This window comes from Chanodichthys erythropterus, chromosome 23, assembly GCF_024489055.1.
Source record: "Chanodichthys erythropterus isolate Z2021 chromosome 23, ASM2448905v1, whole genome shotgun sequence".
In the NCBI taxonomy this organism is placed as follows: domain Eukaryota; kingdom Metazoa; phylum Chordata; class Actinopteri; order Cypriniformes; family Xenocyprididae; genus Chanodichthys; species Chanodichthys erythropterus.
Window position 1 is genome coordinate 13,767,066 of NC_090243.1, and position 22,277 is coordinate 13,789,342.

Genomic DNA, 22,277 nt, shown 5'->3' on the forward strand with positions numbered 1-22,277 from the left:
TTATGACTATCATTTGCTACAGAGAATATTCTAAGCACTTATGGTCATTAGGAAGTTCAAATGACAGTTTTCAGGAGTGCAATGAACAGATTGGAAAACAATATTTTTTTCTATTTCAACATCTGTTTTTTTTTTTTTTTTAAAACTTGTCATTTTTTACATAATGTTCTAAGAATTGGGCAGCACCAAGTTTAAAAGTTATTTACAGAATACAAAAATAAGAGTTTCAGCTAGCATAGTTATCAGTGTATGAATGAGTGAATGATGTATATTAAAGTTTGACTATATGAAAAATCTTTTTAAGATATTTGTGATGTTAAATACTTAAATACAGTGTTGCAGTTCAAACTTGGCACAGTCACAGTTTCATCTTCACAGTGTCACAAAAGGTAAGACCATTTCCATGTGATATACTGTCAATGTCATTAGCACAAAAGTAAACCAAAACCTGAATTTTGTGCTTTTCTTGCTATCATGTATATATTTTTAAGTCAGTGAATCATCTCATGCATAACGTCATTGGAGATGTGTAAAACATAGCAACCCAACCAACCAACCAACCAACCTCTTCTAGTTTCTTCATTTGCTTGTTTTTGTTGAGATATTGACTGACTACTCTTTGAAAACTGGGGTGGTTGATGTTCCCTTGTAAAAAATGTTCCTGGTATTATCTGGACTGTTTCCTCTTTCAGGGATGAGGATCCTGGTTTTTCTTCGCAAGCTGGAGTCGCGGCTCCCAGGACCAGATTCAGTCATTTCCATGGGAGTGACCCGGATGGTGGAAATGGTCTGGTTGGGATGGTGATCACTGCCAGCTGTAGATACAATAGGGACAGTCGGGACAGTTGGCACGGCTACGACTTTAGGAGCATTAGAGCCATTCTTCTTTCTGTCCGTAGAGCTCTTTCTATCTGTAGAACTGTTCCCATCCCTCACGGATTCAGAGCTCTCCGAGTCCCGATTCAAGTCGTTAAGCTCAAATGACTGTCTAAAGCTGCTTTGGGACTTCCACGTCCAGGAGCCACTTCCATCCGTGGAGTGCGCATGCACCAGGGGTCGACCATTCTCCGGATGGGCTTCCACCCGAATGATTGCTCCAGTGCTGCCTTGACCTCCGGACTCCTCAGTTAGGCTCTTGTAGCGCTGCAGCGGTGCTGTGGAGCTGGTGTGGCTGCTGCTTTCAGAACTGGGAGAGCTTCCCTGCAAGAGACCTTGCTGCTTGGACATCGCAATGACCTGCATGATGCGCGGCTGGCCATTAGAATTAGTCCTAACCATCGGTACCTCACCGCCCTTCTCCACAGTCCTATCCATGCTTTTCAACCATTTGTCACGGACGTTACTGTTATTCGCCAAGCCGCCCATGTTCTCCTGCGTCTCCTCTGGGATGTGGACCAACTGCGAGGAACCAGGCCGAGACTGCATGGGTATCCGAGCACCGCCGGCAATCCCGCTGGGGTTGCTTGGTAGTGTTGTACTCCCAGTGGCCATTTTTAAGTATGGGGTTCCAGGTCCGTGATGTTCACCGTTGATTCCCACAGCTGAGGGTTCAGAATTGCAGCGGACATCCATGCTGTTTGGAGGGGACTGTCCTGGTCCACCTTCCATGGCATGCAGGGAATGTTTATGGTTCTCGTTCTTACTCTTCCATTGCAGCAACAGCTGCTTGGATCGACTAGAATCTACCGAGGATGTGTGGATGGTGGCATTCCGGAAGGCAGACTCATCCATGGCGGGTGTATGTACTCTGGGCAAGGTGTTGAAGGTCACCATGTTCTCCTTGTGTGGAGGGCTGCGAGTATTGATGACCTCCACATCTCTGCTTGTTTTTTTCAGGCTGCTAAGAGGTCCGGCCTTGTGGTGTTGGGCGTTGCGGTGCAGGATGCCTTCAGAACATGAAGATGAGAGGCCATCACTTCCACTGCAACTCTTGGCAGGAAGGTGGTGACCTTGATGGCACAGGTCAGCCATAGTTCGATGAGAATCCCGAACGTGAAACTGACTCGTCTGTTTCTCCTTGCTCGGTTGAAAGTTTCCTACAGCAAACAAACCCTGGACAGACAAAACACAATATTTCATTGGTACTTCCCAACATACTTAATAATATTGGTTTGCTTAACACAATATACCCAAGTAGGACATATTCCTGGATCAACATCCTTTTTGGTCCTGGAACAACTTTGCTGTGAACTGTCTGATTTTATGGTCAGACTCAGGCCAGAGTTTGGAGAATTTAAAAAATCAGATTCCTTCTGATTTTAGGGAAAGGAAAGGGTTAGCTACAGTATACAGCTTGGCTTATGATTGATGGGAATGTTGTTCCAGAACTGACAAAGATCTGATCCGGGAGCAAGTCCTAGTTTGGCTAAATCATGGCGTTCATGTTTCATGTTGTAGACATGCAAGTAAATAGCATTACCATGACTTTTTATCTGACGAAGATTCTTTAAAATGCTATCAAATATATGATAAACTGCCTATATTCATCTCACTAGGTAAACAGCGATGCCCCCTCCAAGCAGAAAGCCCAGGTAAACGTCAATGGCGTGGTTCTTGTGCTGAATAATGCGGGTTAGGCCACATATGATTGCACAGATAATAAAGGAGAAGACCAGAAGAGGCTTCAGCAGTTTGGATGAGTCCGTCAGTGTGCTGTTGAAGTACATCTGTGCAAGAAAAAGACGATCATGATCACAAATTTGCTGTAATGTTTCCAAGCTGAAGCAGAATCAGGTAGCAGTGAGCCAGAACCATCCGCTTTTCATTGCAAATGAACATAGACACTTTGATAATTATAATGATCTTAAAACACATAACAAAAAAATGAATTAACCACAGGGAATATGAATCAGCTGATTTGAGCATATCATAGAGCGCATTATCGCTACACCAATGAAGTGCTTTTAGATCATTTGTGTATTTTGAGATTGGGTAGACCCTAGGGTTGTGGTTGGTAGAGTTCCCAGAGACATGAGTCAGCATCCACTGACTCAAGATTATTAGACTGACTGTAGACTGACGACAATGTGTAAGATCATTTAAACAGCTTAAACTGTGTTCTTGTAATGGAAATTCAGAAGGGTTGAAGCGAAACTGCTCAATATAAATAACAGTTGATTATTTGTTGTATGTAATGAATCAAATGACCTAGAGCTTGAGAGGAGCAATATAGATTGAAAACCACACTTTGAAATTGTCGGGTTTTGATGTTAAAACTTAAAAAGAGATATTGACCTGCCAGAAAACCAGGAAAGGTGTTTGCATGCAGAATAATGGGCAAAAAATATGTCTAGACCTTTATGACCTTTAACTGACAATAGAACACTATTTACACGACCAAACACATTTTCAGCTCTTTATGCAAATTTGGGGTAAGGTTTTGCATGCGAACAAGTTCTTTGAATCTAAATTAGTCAGTTTATAATTTTTTATGTAAATGTAAATACCTTTTTTTGCATTGTCAACATATATCAACATACAGTATACTCTATAATGTGCACATAGGTCATGTCGTTTTACACTGCCCTCCAAAAGTTTGGAAACACCCCTGGCAAAGTGTGGTTTTGGACGATATCAGCATAAATCCTCATCATTTTCTGGTGCAAATATATTACAGTAACTTGACATTATAATTGAAGACCAGCAATGATCATTTCCATTTTGATTACATAATAATGGCAATATATACATGTCAAAGTTAGAAATCCCCTTTTGCCAGCTGTGATGCCTGGTTACTGGTTTAAACTTGGCCCAGGTTTGTAAAAGATTTTTGAGTCAGCAAACCTTAATAGATTCAACAATTGATTGCCAATTAAGTTTAGAATACAATGAACCAATCAGAACCCAGTTTAGGTCAGATAGCTGCTAATGGTGGATATTTTGATGAATCGAAAAAGTTTTTTTCTATGTATAAACGGAATATAATAAAATATGTTTTCGTAGTTTGTGTAGTACCTTATCAGTGCAAAATTATCACAAATTAAAAAGGATTCATGCCAATATTATCCAAAACCCCACTTTTCTAGGGTGTTTCCAAACTTTTGGAGGGCAGTGTATGTTTTGATTTCAAGAGCAGAGAAAAATGAGAATGAGATTTTTGGTATTTAACAGCATTTTGTTCAACATGTAAAGACACACATTTTTGTATTCTTACCCTCAAATGGACAATTACATACAAACACATAAAAACACATGACTCAAACGGGTCAACGCTACTTTGACAAGCTCCACAAAACTGCATGAAGGTATCCGGATGTTGCAGCACAAATAACAGTAGAGAGCTGTAGTCTTTTTATCCACACATCAGGGTCAGTTTTTCACAGAAAGTGACATGAGTGCAGCTTTTTTATCTGTTAGTCTCTAGCAACACAGTGAATTGAAAGTGCCTGAATACTTCTGAATGCCTGACTTTTACTCACCGAGACATAAACAGCAGCAAAGGATGCCAGTGTTGCATGCTGTGACGGGAAGGATTTTCTGAAATAAATGAAAGGAATTCCGATCAGTTCTGGCATCAAAAGAGTTTGAAACAAGAATACAGCAGACACTTTTGAAACATTCCTACATATTGCGCATACAAGATCTACATCTCTTTAAGTATATATATATATATATATATATACACACACATATTGTCTGTGCAATTAGTAATTACTAATATGAATGTTCTAGAGACAAAGTTTATGCCCATGGCTACTGGCTCTTTGGGAGACTCCCATGGTGTGGTGAATCTGTTGAACCTAATGGTGTATCTGCATCTTCTCTGACTGTTCAGAGGATAAATAAACATTCACAGCGGCCTCGTAAGCAGGAAACAACAAATATCATAATATGCTATACTCTATATTTTTGACAAACAGAGACATTGTAAATAAAAAAGTCTGGAGAAAGCATGCAAAAATCTTCAACATTATTTACAATTTCAGAACCATTAGATTACACTTGCTGGTCTACAACACAGCCAAGTTTCAACTTAGTCTGATGAAGAGTTCTGGAATTGACACAACAGCAAATCTTGTTCAGATAGAGAGGGAGTTATACACTGGGTAAACAATATCTTTGTATTTGTGTCAGCATCATACATATGCTCAGAAATTCATAAGCCACTTCAGTACTTTATTATTTAGTGAATTCACTAGTGGAGAGATGGTCACCAGCCTCATCCATTCCTTTGAAAACCAACCTTATTAAAAAAGTACATCAAAAGCTGTTCTGTTAATCTACAGCCTCTATTCTTAGGCTGCAGTGAAGCTTGGCTTTGATCTGTATGGGCTCTTGTGCCTATATCGTTCATATGAATTCCTGAGAGTCAAGAATTCACACTTGACTAGTACTTAAAGATTTTTTATCAGCTTGTCTGTATCAGCAGATGTTAAGATAATCTATGTTTCACATGACTGTGGCACAGTTAATCCAACAGAGATCTAGGTCTCCGCTTGCCAAGAATCAGAGCTGTACCTGCCGGCGTTGATGACAGCAGCATCAGATCCTGAGCAGATGTCCTCCAGGATGAAGAAACTTTCCTCACAGGAGGTATTGAGGTGAGTGTAGTTGGGCTTGCAGACAGTCAGGAAGTAGGGGGTGGGGTAACCCGTCGACAACTGGATGATGTCGGTAATCAGAGCCGTGGCACATAAGCCAAATACGTGAACGCCTGAAAAGAAAAAGAATTTTAATGCACCGATATCTGATAATTACTTTAAGTTGATAACCAGTATATTGGATGATTTTATATATCAATCTTTTGTTTTCACGTTAGACAACTAGGAATGATGTGGGATCCAGTGATCATTTGACTATAATTAATCGTCCTATTGTACTGATAATAATAACATTAAAAAACCTTATCAGTCGATACCAATATGACCACAGATATTTTGTCATTTTATTGCCAGGAATATTTAGATGCATATTCTGAGAGATAGATATGTTTGTGTTTTGTTTGTTTGTTTTGTGCATTTAATGCGTAATCAAAGGTAACAGCCTGAACATTCTTCAGAATTTCTCCTTTTGTGTTCAGTGCAAGAAAACATTTTTTAAATTCATTCCTCAGAATTCCAGCCACAAAAATGTAACATTTCATGTGTTCTTCATAGGTAAAAGAATAAAGACTAATCAGGATTGAAAGACAATTATCTGCTAGAAATGTGACCTACCCACAAACCTGACACCTCGCCGGACGAAAGAGTTAAAGTTGCAGCCGGCTGCATTGATATCGGCTTCGGCTCCACCTCCGCACTGCGCTCGGGACAGACAGCAGAACAGAATCCCCTCTCCGATCATGATCTGTGGACATGCAACACACCAGGTTAGAGGTGGAAGTGGATCAAATGTTCAGAATGGTGGATATCTCTCCTCTCAGATTGCACTCAATGGTCTCATACTATCTCTTCAGGAGGTTCTTTTTACCATGACACCAAATCCAGAAGCTCTGAAGTGAAGCTACAGATGCCTTTAAACAGAACAGCCATAATGTCCTTGTCTACTTGTAAATGCACAGTTTTGATGAGCCATAATGCAATCAGCTCTCACTTGGGTTGAGAGAGCGGCCGTTTTGATCATTGCACACTTATGTATTAATGCCCATCTTAAGCAGGGCTGTCACTGTACATCAAAGGCACATCCATCCTTAATCTGCTCCAGATCTGTCCCCGTCGTTTCACATACCTGTCTTCTGAAATTCACGCACCCACTGACTTCTGCACAAACATTAGTCAGTGAAGTTCTGCTTTCATGGAGTTGAATCATTTCAGCTAAAATGGTCATAAGCTAAATAAATAAATTAAAGGGGTGCTTGATTATGGTTTCACTTTTTTAACTTTAGTTAGTGTGTAATGTTGCTGTTTGAGCATAAACAACATCTGCAAAGTTACGACGATCAAAGTTCGAGATATTTTCTTTTAAAGAATTCTCTGTTTAAGGACTACAACAAACAGCTGGTAGGGACTACAACGAGCTTCTTCTTTGGTTAGTGACATCACTAATCCTACAATTTACATAAACCCCGCCCCGATAACACGTAACAAAGGGGGCGAGGCCATGTTGGGCTGCTTTTGAGAAGAGGAAGAGTTGTTGTAGTAGAGTGTTGTTGTCATGCCGTCATTTTACGCCGGACTGCTTCACAAACGAGGGTCAATTCAATGCTGGATTTGCACAAAAGATTAACATGAGGCACGTGCTAGTAGATGAATTGAATCAACTCCACAGCAACTACATATATTTATCCACAAACCATTCAGAAACGTCCAGTTTCATTCTAAAAGTTGTAACTTCTTCGTGAGTCTCTCCATCAGTGTCGACTGCGGTTTGAACAATGTAAGACTGAACACCGTTACTGACAATCCTCATTTTGGCTGCGTGAGATACTCCAGCTTTGTTGTTGTTGAGCAACCGAAGCGTGAGCTGTTAAAGCTCCACCATCTTTTGGAAAGCAGGCCGGGAGCAGCAGCTCATTTGCATTTAAAGGGACACTCACAAAAATGGCATGTTTTTGCTCACACCCAAATAGGGGCAAATTTCACAAGCTATAATAAATGATCTGTGGGGTATTTTTAGCTGAAACTTCACAGACACATTCTGGGGACACCAGAGACTTATATTACATCTTGTGAAAGGGGCATTATAGGTCCCCTTTAATAAACTGTAATACACTTGAACACATTGTAATTATGACTTGTGCCTCAAATGTCTAGTAACGTGAGAATTGGATTGCACTGAATGCTTTTTTTATTTTAGCTCCATATAGACCACACATACTCAACAGCCGGCAATCTTCTGTTCTATATTCCATAGTTCGCCAGGTGAGAAGTTTAAATCCCAGTGGGATCATGGGATTGATATTGGCTGTGCTCTACGCTCCAGCCTAGTGGGGGAGGTGCTAAGGATACGATCTAATCATTGGCATGCCCATGTGCCACACCGTGACCTGAATCGGATCCCAGGAAGCACGCAGATCCCACCAGCCCATCCCATCTGACCAACTCGGCTCTCAGACACTGATATTGTGTCATGACACCTGGAGGAACCACAGGATGTCTCAATGCCTGCAGTCACTTCCTGCCTGATGCTATATCTGGACTATGTAGGTAAACAGATTGTAGACCAAGAACGGGCTAAGGAAAGGATGGAGTGGGTAATTTTTAATGACTGCCATTACCTGACAGCTAAAATGAGTTTTTAGACACTTTGCTATGCATTTCTTTGCAGCACATCTTGTTGAGATAAGATGAAAATGTGATCAGAGCTCTCTATGCCTGCAACTCAAACTAAATTATTTAATTACCTAAAATAGCTAACATGGAGGCCACATGCAGCAGAGAAAAGTACATTGGGTGTCTTTGAAATGCTAGTCATTTTAGTCATTCAATCAGTGCTTTCGGTTTCTCTTTCCTGTACAGTAGGAATGAAAAATTACTTTTCTGCAACAGTTTTTTTCCTGAAAGAAAAAAAAAATCCATTCATATCAAATGTCTCCTCTGTACTTTATGTCTCAAACTGCTCAGATTTGCAAAGTCTACAAAAGAATGTCAGAGATTTCACTATGGACATTTTTCATTAATTTCTCCAAAGGCCAGATTGTCCATCCACATTAATATTATAGCTCTATACTGTTGCATTTGTATTTCTCCTAAGGAAGTCTAAAAGTAAAATCTGAGACAAAGATGACATAAACCTCTGAGCAATATAATTTCCTTCTGGGTATATTTAGATGTTTTTTACTGTAGATTTTGTTTATTTGATTGCTTTTGATTCATGTTTTTAAGATATATTCAATCTAATATACATGTTTTTGCCTGAAGATAAATTTCATCTTATGAAATGTAAAAAATGCGATGACATGCTTGATAAATGTTTATGCCCTTAATATAAAAAAATGCCTGTGGTGAGTTTAGAAAATGTGTGACGATGATCTCAGTCTATGTTTATCTCTTTAATTTGCACTAACTAAAGAAACTATCATCTACAAATAAGTTCAGAGGATCAGAGAGAAGAGAATCACAACCAACTCATTAGCGCCAAGAGCTCATTAGCATTTGTGAAACCATTTAACCATCCTATGTTTCCGAGACAACAGTAATCTGCCCTAAGAACTCAACATGAATTTGAGTGTGAAATAATCTGATTTTCAGTATGAGGGAACAACCAAACTACCATAAATCCACAGTAAAGCCTGCTGCGAAACTGCACTCATATGCTCTAATACTAGCAGTTAACCTGAGGACTCCTTGCTAGCTAGAAGCAGAAAACAGCAAATTCACTGTGTCATTAGGGCATCCTCAGAGGCTGGCAGACGTTCTGGCAGTGTAGTGATGTACTGAAGGTGTCATAGAGTTGAGGAGAGAAAGATGCTATCTGACAGCTCACTGCTCATGGAGTAGCGTGAGGAAAATCTCATTGTGTATTTGAGCTATTCATGCACAAGTTTTCTTTTCTGTACCGTGTCAGATAAGGCTCTGAAGGGGAGGCCAGTTGGTGTGTGTCAGCTGTGATAATAGACCACAGGCAAACTGTATAAATTTACTCAAGTAGGACATGCTCCTACATTCACATCCTAGTCAGTCCTGTCATTGAGTTTTCAGTTCAGTTTGGAAAAGATATTCAAAGTTTTTGACGCATTTAGCAGCAAGACAAATACATATTTATGAGCATAGCTGTATTTTCCACTTTTAGCTTTGTTGTCTGTCTGTGAAATAATCAGAAATCCTAATCACAAAGTCTAAACACATTTTCTGCAGATTTCTTTGATGTTTTTTTGTGTTGTTTTCAGACACGTATGCGAGGGTCAGCGTGCAGTGCGCATGACACGAATTTCGTTATCAGGAGAGTATGCGCACCGCTGGATTTTTGTAACCGTGTGTACTTGTACATGCAGGCCCCACATGCACATTTTTTTTTTTTTGCAGTAATTAGTTTATCCACAAGGTGGCAACCATGCCCTGGCGGCGTCAATTCACAAGGTAGTCAAAGAAAACTGCATAAACAGAACAGACCGGAACGCATGCAAGCTACAGCGACAATGGAGGCCTACATAGACGAGAGATTGTTCAAAGAGGTTAGAAAATACCCTCATTTGTACAACTCTAGCATGAAAGAATACAAAGATGTTTACATGGGTTGTAACTCATGGCGGGAGATTGCTCAAAACTGTGCATGCGTCGAACGCCTGTGTATTTGTACAAGTCGAATGAAGTATACTTTCCAAGGCTGTGTGCTCAACTGTGCCCGTAAAAAAAAAAAAAACAAAGTATACCCAGGGCTTTACATGTTCAGTTTATAGGTGCGTTTTGTTTCTTTACAAAGTGACATCACCAGCTACTGGCCTGGCAGCATAATACAGTGTTTTTAGTCCTTTTCACGGATCCATGTGAATGGCGATCGTATTGACAACATTGTCATCTGTACGCAAAAAAACGCAAAGGAAAAACTTTTCCGTTTTTAGTACATCGTTGTCATGTAAACATACCCTGAATACACAGGGGAAGGTAATCAAAGGAACAGGTGTGAACTAATCAGGGACTATGGCAACTAATGAATGAACAAAAATAAGGCAAAACAGATAAAGATGACAATGAAACATATAAAAATCTTTCCATTTTCAGTTAAACACAGAGTCATGTAAATAAGACCCCAAAAACTAAATATGAATGTGACACTAATATGCTGAATTGCTGCTCAAGAAACATTTCTTATTATTATCAATGCTGGAAACAGTTGTGCTGCTAAATATTTTTGTGGAGACCATGATATATTTTTTTAGGATTCTTTGATAAATAGAAAATTAAACAAGCAGTATTTATTTGAAATAGAAATATTTTTGATCAATTTAATGCACCCTTGCTGAATAAAGTATTTATTTCTTGAAATGTTACTGACCCCGACATTTTGAATGGTAGTGTACATATGTATAATGTATATGTATAAATGTACGTATGTATATATATATATATATATATATATATATATATATATATAATAATGTATTCATATTATATATTATTTTATCACAGTTATTGTATATATTATAATATATTATATTATATTATATTATATTATATTATATTATATTATATTATATTATATTATATTATATTATATTATATTATATTATATTATATTATATTATATTATATTATACACACACATATGTATAGAGTCAAACCAAAAATTATTCAGACATTTTTTATATTTTTTTTTTATAGATTTTTACTAGTGGGTGCAGGACACTATAGTTCATTTATGTAAGTAAGGATAGCTAAATAAAGTAAACTGTGACATGTTATACCCAAAAATTCTTCATACAGTGGACTACCAGTAAAATTGATAAAAAATTTGCAACCAAAAATTATTCACACTTTGATCTGACCATGTTTTAGTGAAGTGTTTTCTGACATAATTAAGATTCATTTTTTCTGACACAGTTTAACTCTGAGATCTTGTCATATTTTATTAACATTTTTTTAAACTATAGTGAATAAATTATATTAATGACTGAAATGTTCAAGGTGTCTGAATAATTTTGATTTGACTATATACCTAATAAGGTGTCTAAGGTGTCCCCTGAATGTGTCTGTGAAGTTTAAGCTCAAAATACCCCATACATTTTTTTTAAATTAATTTTTTTACCTGCCTATTTTGGGGCATAATAAGCCGATTCATGTTGTGGCCCCTTTAAATCGCGCACTCTCTGCCCCCATTTAGAAAGACAATTTACAAATATCACTAAAAATGTCATGTTATCATGGATCATGTCAGTTATTATTGCTCCATCTGCCATTTTTCGCTGTTGTCCTTGCTTGCTTCAGACGTTAATACTGGCTGCCCTTGTGTAATGCCTCGATCATTGGCTGGCATATGCAAATATTGGGGGCGTACACCCCGACTGTTACGTAACAGTCGGTGTTATGTTGAGATTCGCCTGTTCTTCGGAGGTCTTTTAAACAAATGAGATTTATATAAGAAGGAGGAAACAATGATGTTTGAGACTCACTGTATATCATTTCCATGTACTGAACTCTTGTTATTCAACTATGCCAAGATAAATTCAATTTTTAATTCTAGGGCACCTTTAAGTGAAAGTTTCTTGGCAGGAATAAGATGCAGAATAGACCAGACTCTATGCCGATAGCCAAAACTCTGCCACTGCGAGACTAATGCTAGTGCTATGATTGTTCGAATAGAATGGAACATGTCCAGCTTGGGTGAATCACAAAGTGCCTGAATGCACACATATATCATGACACATTTTACCCATTTTTGCAGGTAACATTAGCAAGAGGCCAACAGTTTGTGTCCTATCTCTCTGACATCATCCAATGTACAGTATCCAGAAACATGAGTACATCTTTCAGTATGTGTATGTGTGTATAGGGGTAAAGGGTTAGACTGACCGTAATAGCAGGAGCTGCGAAAGCGAGGCTGAGGAGCATGAGAAAGGGAATGACCTCATGTGTGGGTTCGATATAAGGCAGACTCAGACTGCGGTCGTGGCAGCTGAAACCCCAGCGGACCGGTTTGAAAATGTCCGTCCACTCCAGGAAATACACACTGACCACAGATGAGATCAGGAGAGGAAGCTGTTAGAGAGGAGAAAACATCACATAACTCTTCAACAAACATTTTCAGGGAATTACATTGTCCACATAACATGTCCCTATGGAAATGTACATACAGTCTGCCAGTCATTATTGCAAAATAAACACAGACAGGGCAGTACTTACAAAATAAATTATATCCTAGGTATATGAAAGCCATATAATGAGTTTAGGTGAGTAATAAAACAGACCAATGGTGACAGATTCACAGAATTGCAGTAAAACTATATGGAGTCACACTAAGATCTTTTTAAATTATGAACTCAGATCCAGTTCCACATGGTGAAAATGTGATTTCATTGGGGCTGGAGGTGAATTTGTGTAGCTTAACATGCTAAAACAAGAAAAAAAAACATGATTTTTGGACATGCACCATGCAGTACCTTAGAATACCATGTAAATGTATGAATACCATAACCATTCAGAAACTGTAGTATTACCTTATGATCAGCTGATACAATGTTTAACATATGTTTAACGATTTATTATCTGTCTGGTAAGCGATTTTTAATTGTTGTTTTTTCTGCATTTTGATACAATAAATAAATTATTGTTAGACTACAAAATTAAAAACATAATAGGCATTATTATTATAATTAGTAGTTTTTATGATTAAAGCTACTATCTTTATGCAATATATATGGTCAAAAATGTTAGAAAATATGTTAAAACAAAAAAAGCTATATCTAATTTTTAAGCCACACATTTCACAACTGAGAGTAAATGCTGTTATTTAAAATGTGGAAAAAGTGAAAAGTGACTGAAAAATGTGAATGCAAGTAAACATTTCAGTCAAACAAATGATCAATCTGTCTATTACACTTACACATATTTGTTAATCAGGTTTATTTATTTATCATCAATTAATCATATTTCTTTCAATCTCATAGATTTTTACTAACTGAACATTGCTTGTTCCACAACAACGTTCATACTTTTTAAAATAAATGTAAAGGTAAAAAAGGTTAAAAAAGCATAATAGGACCCCTTTAAATTTAGACCTAAATATTTTTTTGAGTGCGGAAGAATGGTCAGTAAGATCAAAAATCAAACATGTACGGTATGTCAAACTTAAACTCTATACGTAATATTTGTAATTTAAAAAGTAGCCTAGGCTTTTGATGGGTTCCATTCTCTTTGACGGTCATGCTTGTGGTCGGCTGGTCTGTAAATCTCCTACGGTTTGTCCCAAGTGCCAGTGCTTTGGAAGAAAATATGGGTCAGTGGTATCAGTCGGCCACAGCGCAACTCTGCAGAATCAGCACAGAACGGCAGCTGCTTGCTGTAACCATCTGCATATCAAATGCCCGCAAACTGACCTCAATCACTCTACTGTAAATAAATTTAATGAAGAGCTCTTAATAACTGGCTTACCATGGTAAATACGACAAAAACAGCCTGCCATAAAATATGCTGAACGATTTTTGCAAATATTTGCTGATAGGTGAAATAATTAAGATGATTTCAGGTAATTCAATGCAAAAAATGGATCAAATTAAATCCTTTACATTTTTTTTATGATTGAATATCCATTTTCAATCAGAAATTCATCATGTTACGGAAGTAAAATGGGTTGTGAATGCATTTCTTGTTGGTTTTAAGATGATCCCAAATGAAAAGAAGAGGTGACACTAAGGTCTTAATAATTGATTGCTATAAATGAGGATAGTGTTTCTTAGTGACTACATTCAGATCCATGTGGGACAGGCACCATCACAGCAGGTACAGATGGTGTCCGCTTGGTGAAGGACCGGTAGATAAGAGCGTGTGCTTGGGTCGGGGAGGTTTCTGTGACCTGAGGAAACTTAAATGAGATCTCGAGAAGTACAAAATCCAGCTGTCAATCAACGCATCATATCCCTTTAAAACCTTCAGATATGATAATCCTGATCTTCTAGACCTTCGTTTTTAGGTATTTGACAAACAATTTTGCAAACCTCACCGAAAAACAGCAAATGGAGGAATGAATAAATGAATGAAAATGTCCGATTCAGCACAACCCTGCATAATGTATGAGTGCACGCTTAGATCTTCCTCTTAAGTACTAGATCACGTGTGTCGGTGTATGCATGTGCGGTATGAAAGCTTCACTGCCTCAATTCTTTATGTCACACTGACCTATATATATTCCACTAACCCCATCATGATGCATGGAGAGCAGAGCAGCACCTCCTGGGGCGAACATCTAAGAAGGAGAGCTGACAGAAGCGCAGCATCCCAGTGCTGACATCACTCTATGCCAGTTAGTCATACATATCAAACTGATGATTTTTTACAAGGGAAAAGAGAAATGCTTTACATCGAAATGAACAATGCTCAATAACATGACATCTAAAAATCAGTGTCTTTCATTAGTTTCAATATCCCCCATTGATTATTTTAATTTGCAAATAATAATAAAGCTAGTGAGATTAATTTTTGTTTGCTTATTAAATGCAATGAAAAGTAAATACCAAGTCTGATGTTTCATCTGTGACTTTCAAAAAGCCAGAAACAGTCAAAGATTCAGATCAATTGCAAACAGCTATGAAGAAAAAGAAACATTTAAAATAAATTACTCAATATTGTATTGAATTTAAAAATTATTTTAAATATTTAAAATTGTATATATATATATATATATATATATATATATATATATATATATATATATATATATATATATATATATACACAAAATTTTGTATATATACACAAAATTATTGATTTTTTTTGTTTTTTGTGTTGACAAAAGTAACAAATTAGATAATAATAAATTAAATTAAATATATATTTAATTTGTGTATATATTTAATTTAATTTATTATTATCTAATTTGTTACTTTTGTCAACACAAAAAACAAAAAAAATCAATAATTTTGTGTTGAATAAAGCTTATAAAGTTCAAACCGTCTAAAAAGCTTGATTGTTTCTCTTCTCCTAAGGAATGTAGCAGAAACATCTGACATAAAGTTGATGCTTTGAAACCTGAATGGGAAGTCCATTAACTCTCATGATCTATGAAAGAGCATCCTGGGCTCATAAAATCTCCTCAGGTTCAGTTTATCACTATAGCTATAGTCAAACATTTAAATTATGTTACATTTATCGATTCAGCTATGACTGTAACATATAGACTAAATAATTATCCACATGAAATTGTCATCTTATTCTGATATCCTAAGTTGTCACCTGTCAAATCAAACGTGCAAATGTAAACAGATAGTCACTTACCTCAACGAAATAAAAGCATGGCAGCAGTGTCACGCTGTCTTTTATCATCTTCTCTTTCAATCTTTCTCTCGCAGACATCGTATTTCTCTACTTTAAAAACGCTAATAACCTGTTGTGTCCTAAGCGTCCACCTTTATCCAGCAAAACAAGCCGTCTAGATCAGCTGCTTCTTGCTCCATGGAGATGCATGATGTGGGTTCATACAGAAACAAACGACACACACACAGTCTACACCCTTCACCATTTACACGCGCTATTTGTATTGGAGTGGAATATGGTTGCAATTGAAAATACAGACAGAGAGGAAAATATTGCCGGCAAGATGACATCAGATTTTTCGGATGAGGGGCTTGTGTCCTGACGCGCATGCGCACAAGCTGAAGGCTACATTCCTCCAGTCATTCGCATAATTATTAATAATGTCACGAATATAGAGGGTAACCGTTGAACGTGTTTATGTAGAATGCGGGATGAAATGAAGGAGTGTTTTTATTATTTAATTCCACAAGAAGGTTGCACATATGCACACTAACAACATATTGCTATAGAAAATCACTTCACATGAAAGACAATTCTTCCTTTCATGTTTTTGTGGGGTTGATTCAGTGTTCAGAACAGTACAACACAATGCAGTACCATATGCAGTTCAATGGGATGCAGTAGGCTACAATAGAATGCAATGCATGAACAATGCAATACGAAAATAAAACGTTATTCTTGTCTAAAAGGGATAGCTTAAAGGTGCCCTAGAACCAGTTTTTACAAGATGTAATATAAGTCTAAGGTGTCCCCTGAATGTGTCTGTGACGTTTCAGCTCAAAATACCCCATAGATTTTTTTTTATTAATTTTTTTAACTGCCTATTTTGAGGCATCATTAACTATGCACCGATTCAGGCTGCGGCCCCTTTAAATCGCGCACTCCCTGCCATCGCAAGTTTTAAAAATGAAAATAGCGACATCTCTTGTCTTCATGAATACAGTAACTTTAACCACATTTAACAGTACATTAATTTAGGTACATGCTAATGAAACATTTAGAAAGACAATTCACAAATATCACAAAAAATATCATGTTATCATGGATCATGTCAGTTATTATTGCTCCATCTGCTATTTTTCACTGTTGTTATTGCTTGCTTACCTAGTCTGATGATTCAGCTGTGCACAGATCCAGACATTAATACTGGCAGCCCTTGTGTAATGCCTTGAACATGGGCTGGCATATGTAAATATTGGGGGCGTACATATTAATGATCCCGACTGTTACGTAACAGTCAGTGTTATGTTGAGATTTGCCTTTTTTTTGGAAGTCTTTTAAACAAATGAGATTTACATAAGAAGGAGGAAACAATGGAGTTTGAAACTCAATGTATGTCTTTTCCATGTATTGAACTCTTGTTATTCAATTATGCCAAGGTAAATTCAATTTTTGATTCTAGGGCACCTTTAAAATCGAGGAAGACAACATTGTAGCTAAATGTTTGCTAACTAGTCCATTTATTAATAATATCAAATTAAATATGCTACATTATTCATTCTTGTAAAGGCTAGTTCACACTGGCACAACAACATCAACTATTCTAGTTAATGGTCCTTTCTTTGCAGCTGGTTATGGCACCGGCTGGGGAATAAAAGTTTAGCCTATAATTCTCAAATGTTTGTCCTAGACAGCAATGAGATTCAATGGAGAGCAAACAAAGGCTTTTATACATTACAATATGAATTCAGACATTCACTCAGCTATGTTTTTCTTATTTGTTTGTTTTATTTCCTAAAGAATCAGTCAGAATCATCTAGATACTATGTTGATACTTTGAAACCTGGCTGAGAATTCCATTAAGTCTCATGATAATCTATGAAAGAGCATCTTATAAGCAATACATTTTTCTTCAGTTTATCACCATAGGCTAGATAAATAGTCAAATATTTAAATATTGCATTTATTGAGTAAACTATGTTTGTAATAAGGAATTTGTCATCTTATTCTGATCTTGTATAATGATTTCACCTGTAAAATCAATACAAAGCAGTACAATAATGCTATAAAATGCAATAGTCTATGCAACAAAACAGCACAGCACAGTGCAGCAACTGTCCTTTCTTTGATGCTATTCGTGTGGTTGACGCATGCGCGCAAGATCAATTAAGTTAATGGCCACTCGCTTTTTCAGATTGGCAATGCTGGCGTGAATTTCTAATATTTACACGTAAGAATTAAATGTAAATTTGTGCAATAAAACATCTCTCACTGCATGAAAAGTGCTCTCATGCTTGAGACAACGTCTTATTTGATTTTATTGCAGCAAAAATTGCTCTGTGACCGCAGCAATTGTTCATTCAGTTTTAGGTTATTACTTTAAACTGACGTCACTAAATGGAGGTAATGCGTGTGCAGCGTACAGACCAGATCAATTAATAATGGAATTTAACTGGTCATTGTGGCAAAATACCTCTATGCAAAATACTAACCCTCCTAAGGGGATAACAAGACCACGATGATCGAGGTTTATTTTGCCATAAAAACGAACACTCGGTCTCTTCTATTCTAATTCCAATGACATTAATCTTACAGCAGCGTTTCTTATGTCACGTACAGAAACAAAACCCTACAGGTGTGTATGTCCTGCCAACAGAGAGGTGAAGTGGACACAGGCAGTGGATGATTCTCCTTTAAGTGCGCTAGAAACTGAAGAAGCGCGTGCGCAGAACAGTAACAGCAGCAGACTGAGGTAATTCGCATTAACCAATGGTTTAAATAGCCTAGAGACGAATCGTACTTTTAAAAGTTTAGTAAAACAAACTAATGCGAACGGCAAGCAGCAGAGAATACTAAGTATCTCCCTCCTCCAGCAGGGTCCTTTCTGATGTTGTTAAAGTCAAAGCGGCAAAGGTAGGAGTCTATTTCACTGTGTCACTGCATTATTCCACCTGTGGCTTTATTGAAAATACAGCATTTGTAATGTTTATTTCTTATTTAATTCTATTTATTCTTATTTTATTTTAATATTTCGTCAAATGTGTGTTAACAAGACTAATATTGAAGTTATAAAAGTTGAAGTTGATTTCTTGATGGACGCACACAGAATATTGATTTTCCTTTGCTATTTTGCCTTAAAGTTAAGTGTTTATCTTTGTCTTTTGTGCTGTGTACAATCAGTAATCAGTTTTAATTGTTTATAATGATATAACACTATTAATAGTGCACACTATGCACAACTGAATCTACAATATCCCATGTGAACAATCAGAGGATGAAGCCAACCTTCAATACATACATGAGCCTCAAAGACACTTAGGCCATACTTAAATGCGTCTGAATTCCATTGCATTAGGTAACAAAATATATATTTTGCAAACAAATAATGCAAAACCTTTTATTGGAACTAACTTCACATTCCCCATACATTTTTAATTAGTATGAATCAGGTGGTGCGAAGGTGATTTTTAGTCCTTCTTAAAGGTGCTCTAAGTGATGTCACATTTTTAGGCCAAAAATTTTTTTGTCACATACAGCAAACATCTCCTCACTATCCGCCAGCTGCCTGTCCCCTGAACACGCTGTAAAAAAACGCGGTCTCTGTAGTCGCCACAAGCTCCGAAAACGGCAATAAAAACAAACTGGTGCAGCCTGGACCACGAATCATAATAAACACGCTCCAGCCAATAACCGACAAGAATCATTTTAAATGCGCGTTCATGACTGTTTCAGGAAGCATGGAGGGGGAGGGGGAGGGGGAGGAGGAGGAGGAGGGAGGGTCTAGCTAGCCTCTGTTTTGTTTGACAACACTTTGAACGTCAACAGGAAGTTACTCCACCCAGGATCACTTAGAGCACCTTTAAGTTCACACTGGAGCCCTAGCAGAGATACAACAGGTTTAGTTTGTCACATTAGTCACCTTTATTTATATAGCGCTTTTTACAATGCAGATTGTGTCAAAGCCCCTATGGAAGCCGTTTCCACCACTAGATAAAAAATAAAAACAGTAAATGCAACTTTTTATCTCAGAATTCTGACTTTTTATCTCTCAATTCTGACTTTTTCTCACAATTCTGACTTTTTCTCACAATTATGAGATATAGTCACAATTCTTAGATATAAACTCGCAGTTGCGTGATATAAAGTCACAATTCTGACTTTTTTTCTCGCAATTCTGACGTTTTTCTCACAATTGCGAGTTATAAAGTCAGAATTGCGAGACAAACTCGCAACTGGATGAGATGACAATTCTGACTTTTTTTCTCACAATTCTGACTTTTTTCTTGAAATTGCGAGTTTATATCTAAGAATTGTGAATTTATATCATCCAGTTGCAAGTTTGTCTCGCAATTCTGACTTTATAACTCGCAGTTGTGAGAAAAAAGTCAGAATTGTGAGAAAAAAAGTCAGAATTGTGACTTTATATCATGCAATTGCGAGTTTATATCTCACAATTCTGACTTTATATCACGCAATTGCGAGTTTATGTCTTGCAATTCTGACTTTATAACTCGCGATTGTGAGGAAAAATTTAATTCTGAGATAAAAAGTCGCAATTACTGTTTTTATTTTTTATTTAGTAATTGGCTTCCATACAAAACAGCTTTACAGTGATAACAGGAAAATAATTTTGGCTGCACAGCAGCTCTAGAAGACAATGGTGTCATTGTCCAGCTTAAGTAAGTTAAGTATTGATTCATTCCATTGTAAAAATCATTAGCTATTAATTTAGTTCATTTATCAGCAGCAGCAGCTCTTCAGAAAACAGTGATGTCATCACCCAGCTCAGTTTAATTCACATAGAATGGTGTCAATGCAGGCAGATCAAAAACATGGTTGAATATCAAGTTGATTAATTATGCTCATTTTCCTCTAATGTTTTACAGCCAAGACATGGCCGAATATTTGTGTTTTAATTTTAAATGTTTTATAATTTTCAGCAAACCTTTTGTTTGTGAAGTGTTTGCTTGAAAACTGTGCTTGTGCAATATTTCTTTAAAATAAATGTAACTTGGTTTGATATATTGTTATATAGCCTAATGCAAAGACACTCAAACATTTGTATTTTTATCTCATTTGTCCAAATATGTCTTATAGCCACCTTCCATATAATCACATTGTTAATTAATTAAATTAGGTAGCATACGGTAAGTCTGTGTATTTTTCTGCATTCGTGCCATCTTGTAATTACCGTAAATAAAGCTCAGTATACTTTCGAATCGCTCTTGTGGTGCTTTAATGTCATTCACCGATCGGTCTGCACAGCACCTCTTCAAGTCGAACACACCGGGTGATACAAGTCGTAGCTCTCAAAAAATTAGGAATTTACACATTGTAATTACAAGTTTTACAAGCACGTGAAGGCTTTTTACAGTTCAGAATTTTTATGGTAATTATGACATGATGTGAAGGCACCTTTAGACCACTGATGAGCTAAAACATTGTGACCAGTCACAGGTGAAGCGAACATTGTTGATCATCTATCAAGGCTGCATATTAAGGTCTGGGTAGATTAGATGGTCAGCAAACAATCAGTTCTTGTAATCAATGTGTTGGATGCAGGAGAAATGGGCAGGAATAAAGATCTGAGCGACTTTGTCAAGGGCTAAATTGTTATGGCAAGGCAACTGGGTCAGAGGATCTGTGAAACGGTTGATGCAGACCAATCAGAGTGCATATGATGACCCCTGTACACCGCCTATACATTGGGCATGCGATCGTCGGACCTGCACTTTGAAGCAGAGGAAGAAGGTCGCCTGGTCCGATGAATCAGGTTTTCTTTTATCTAATGTGGATGGTCATGTACGTGTGGGGAAGTGATGGCATCAGGATGCACTGTGGGATGATGTCAAGCCGGTGGATGGAGTGTGTTGCCCTAGGCAATATTCTGCTGGGAAAACCCTGTGTCTGGCCATTCATATGGAAATAAATTTGACACGTGCTACCTACCTAAACATTGTTGCAGACCAGGTACACCCCTTCATAACAATGGTGTTTCCTGGTGGAAGTGGCCTCTTTCAGCAAGATAATGCACACTGCACACGTTGTTCAGGAATGGTTTAAGAAACATGAAAAGTTCAAGGTGTTGCATCAATCCAACTGAACATCTGTGGGATGTGCTGAACAAACAAGTACAATCCACAGTGGCTCCACCTTGCAACCTACAGGACTTGAAGCGTCTGCTGCAGACGTCTTGGTGCTAGAAACCACAGAGCAGCTTCTGGGGTCTAGAGTCCATGCCTCAGCAGGTCGGCACTGTTTTGGAAGCACGCAGAGGACCAACAGCATATTGGGCAGGAGGTCTTAAAGGTGCACTAGATTAAAAAATTGAATTTACCTCGGCATAGTTGAATAACAAGAGTTTAGTACATGGAAATGACATACAGTGAGTCTCAAACTCCATTGTTTCCTCCTTCTCATATAAATCTCATTTGCTTAAACGACCTCCGAGGAACAGGCGAATCTCAACATAACGTAACAGTCGGGATCATTAAT

At 37.4% G+C, this 22,277-nt stretch overlaps 1 protein-coding gene across 2 annotated transcripts; it reads right to left on the reverse strand.

Annotated features, from left to right (window-relative positions):
• Positions 1-612: 612 nt before the first annotated feature.
• LOC137014117 (phospholipid phosphatase-related protein type 4) lies at positions 613-15,881 on the reverse strand. Of its 2 annotated transcripts, XM_067378264.1 has the most exons (8): positions 15,804-15,881; positions 12,387-12,572; positions 6,156-6,285; positions 5,458-5,653; positions 4,419-4,476; positions 2,493-2,666; positions 902-2,052; positions 613-823 (listed from the first exon to the last, which is right to left on the reverse strand). In XM_067378264.1, the coding sequence occupies exons 1-8, from the start codon at positions 15,879-15,881 to the stop codon at positions 613-615; spliced, it is 2,184 nt and encodes a 727-aa protein (XP_067234365.1). The 2 variants fall into 2 exon arrangements, with proteins under 2 accessions (XP_067234365.1, XP_067234366.1); XM_067378265.1 differs by lacking the exon at positions 2,493-2,666.
• Positions 15,882-22,277: the final 6,396 nt, after the last annotated feature.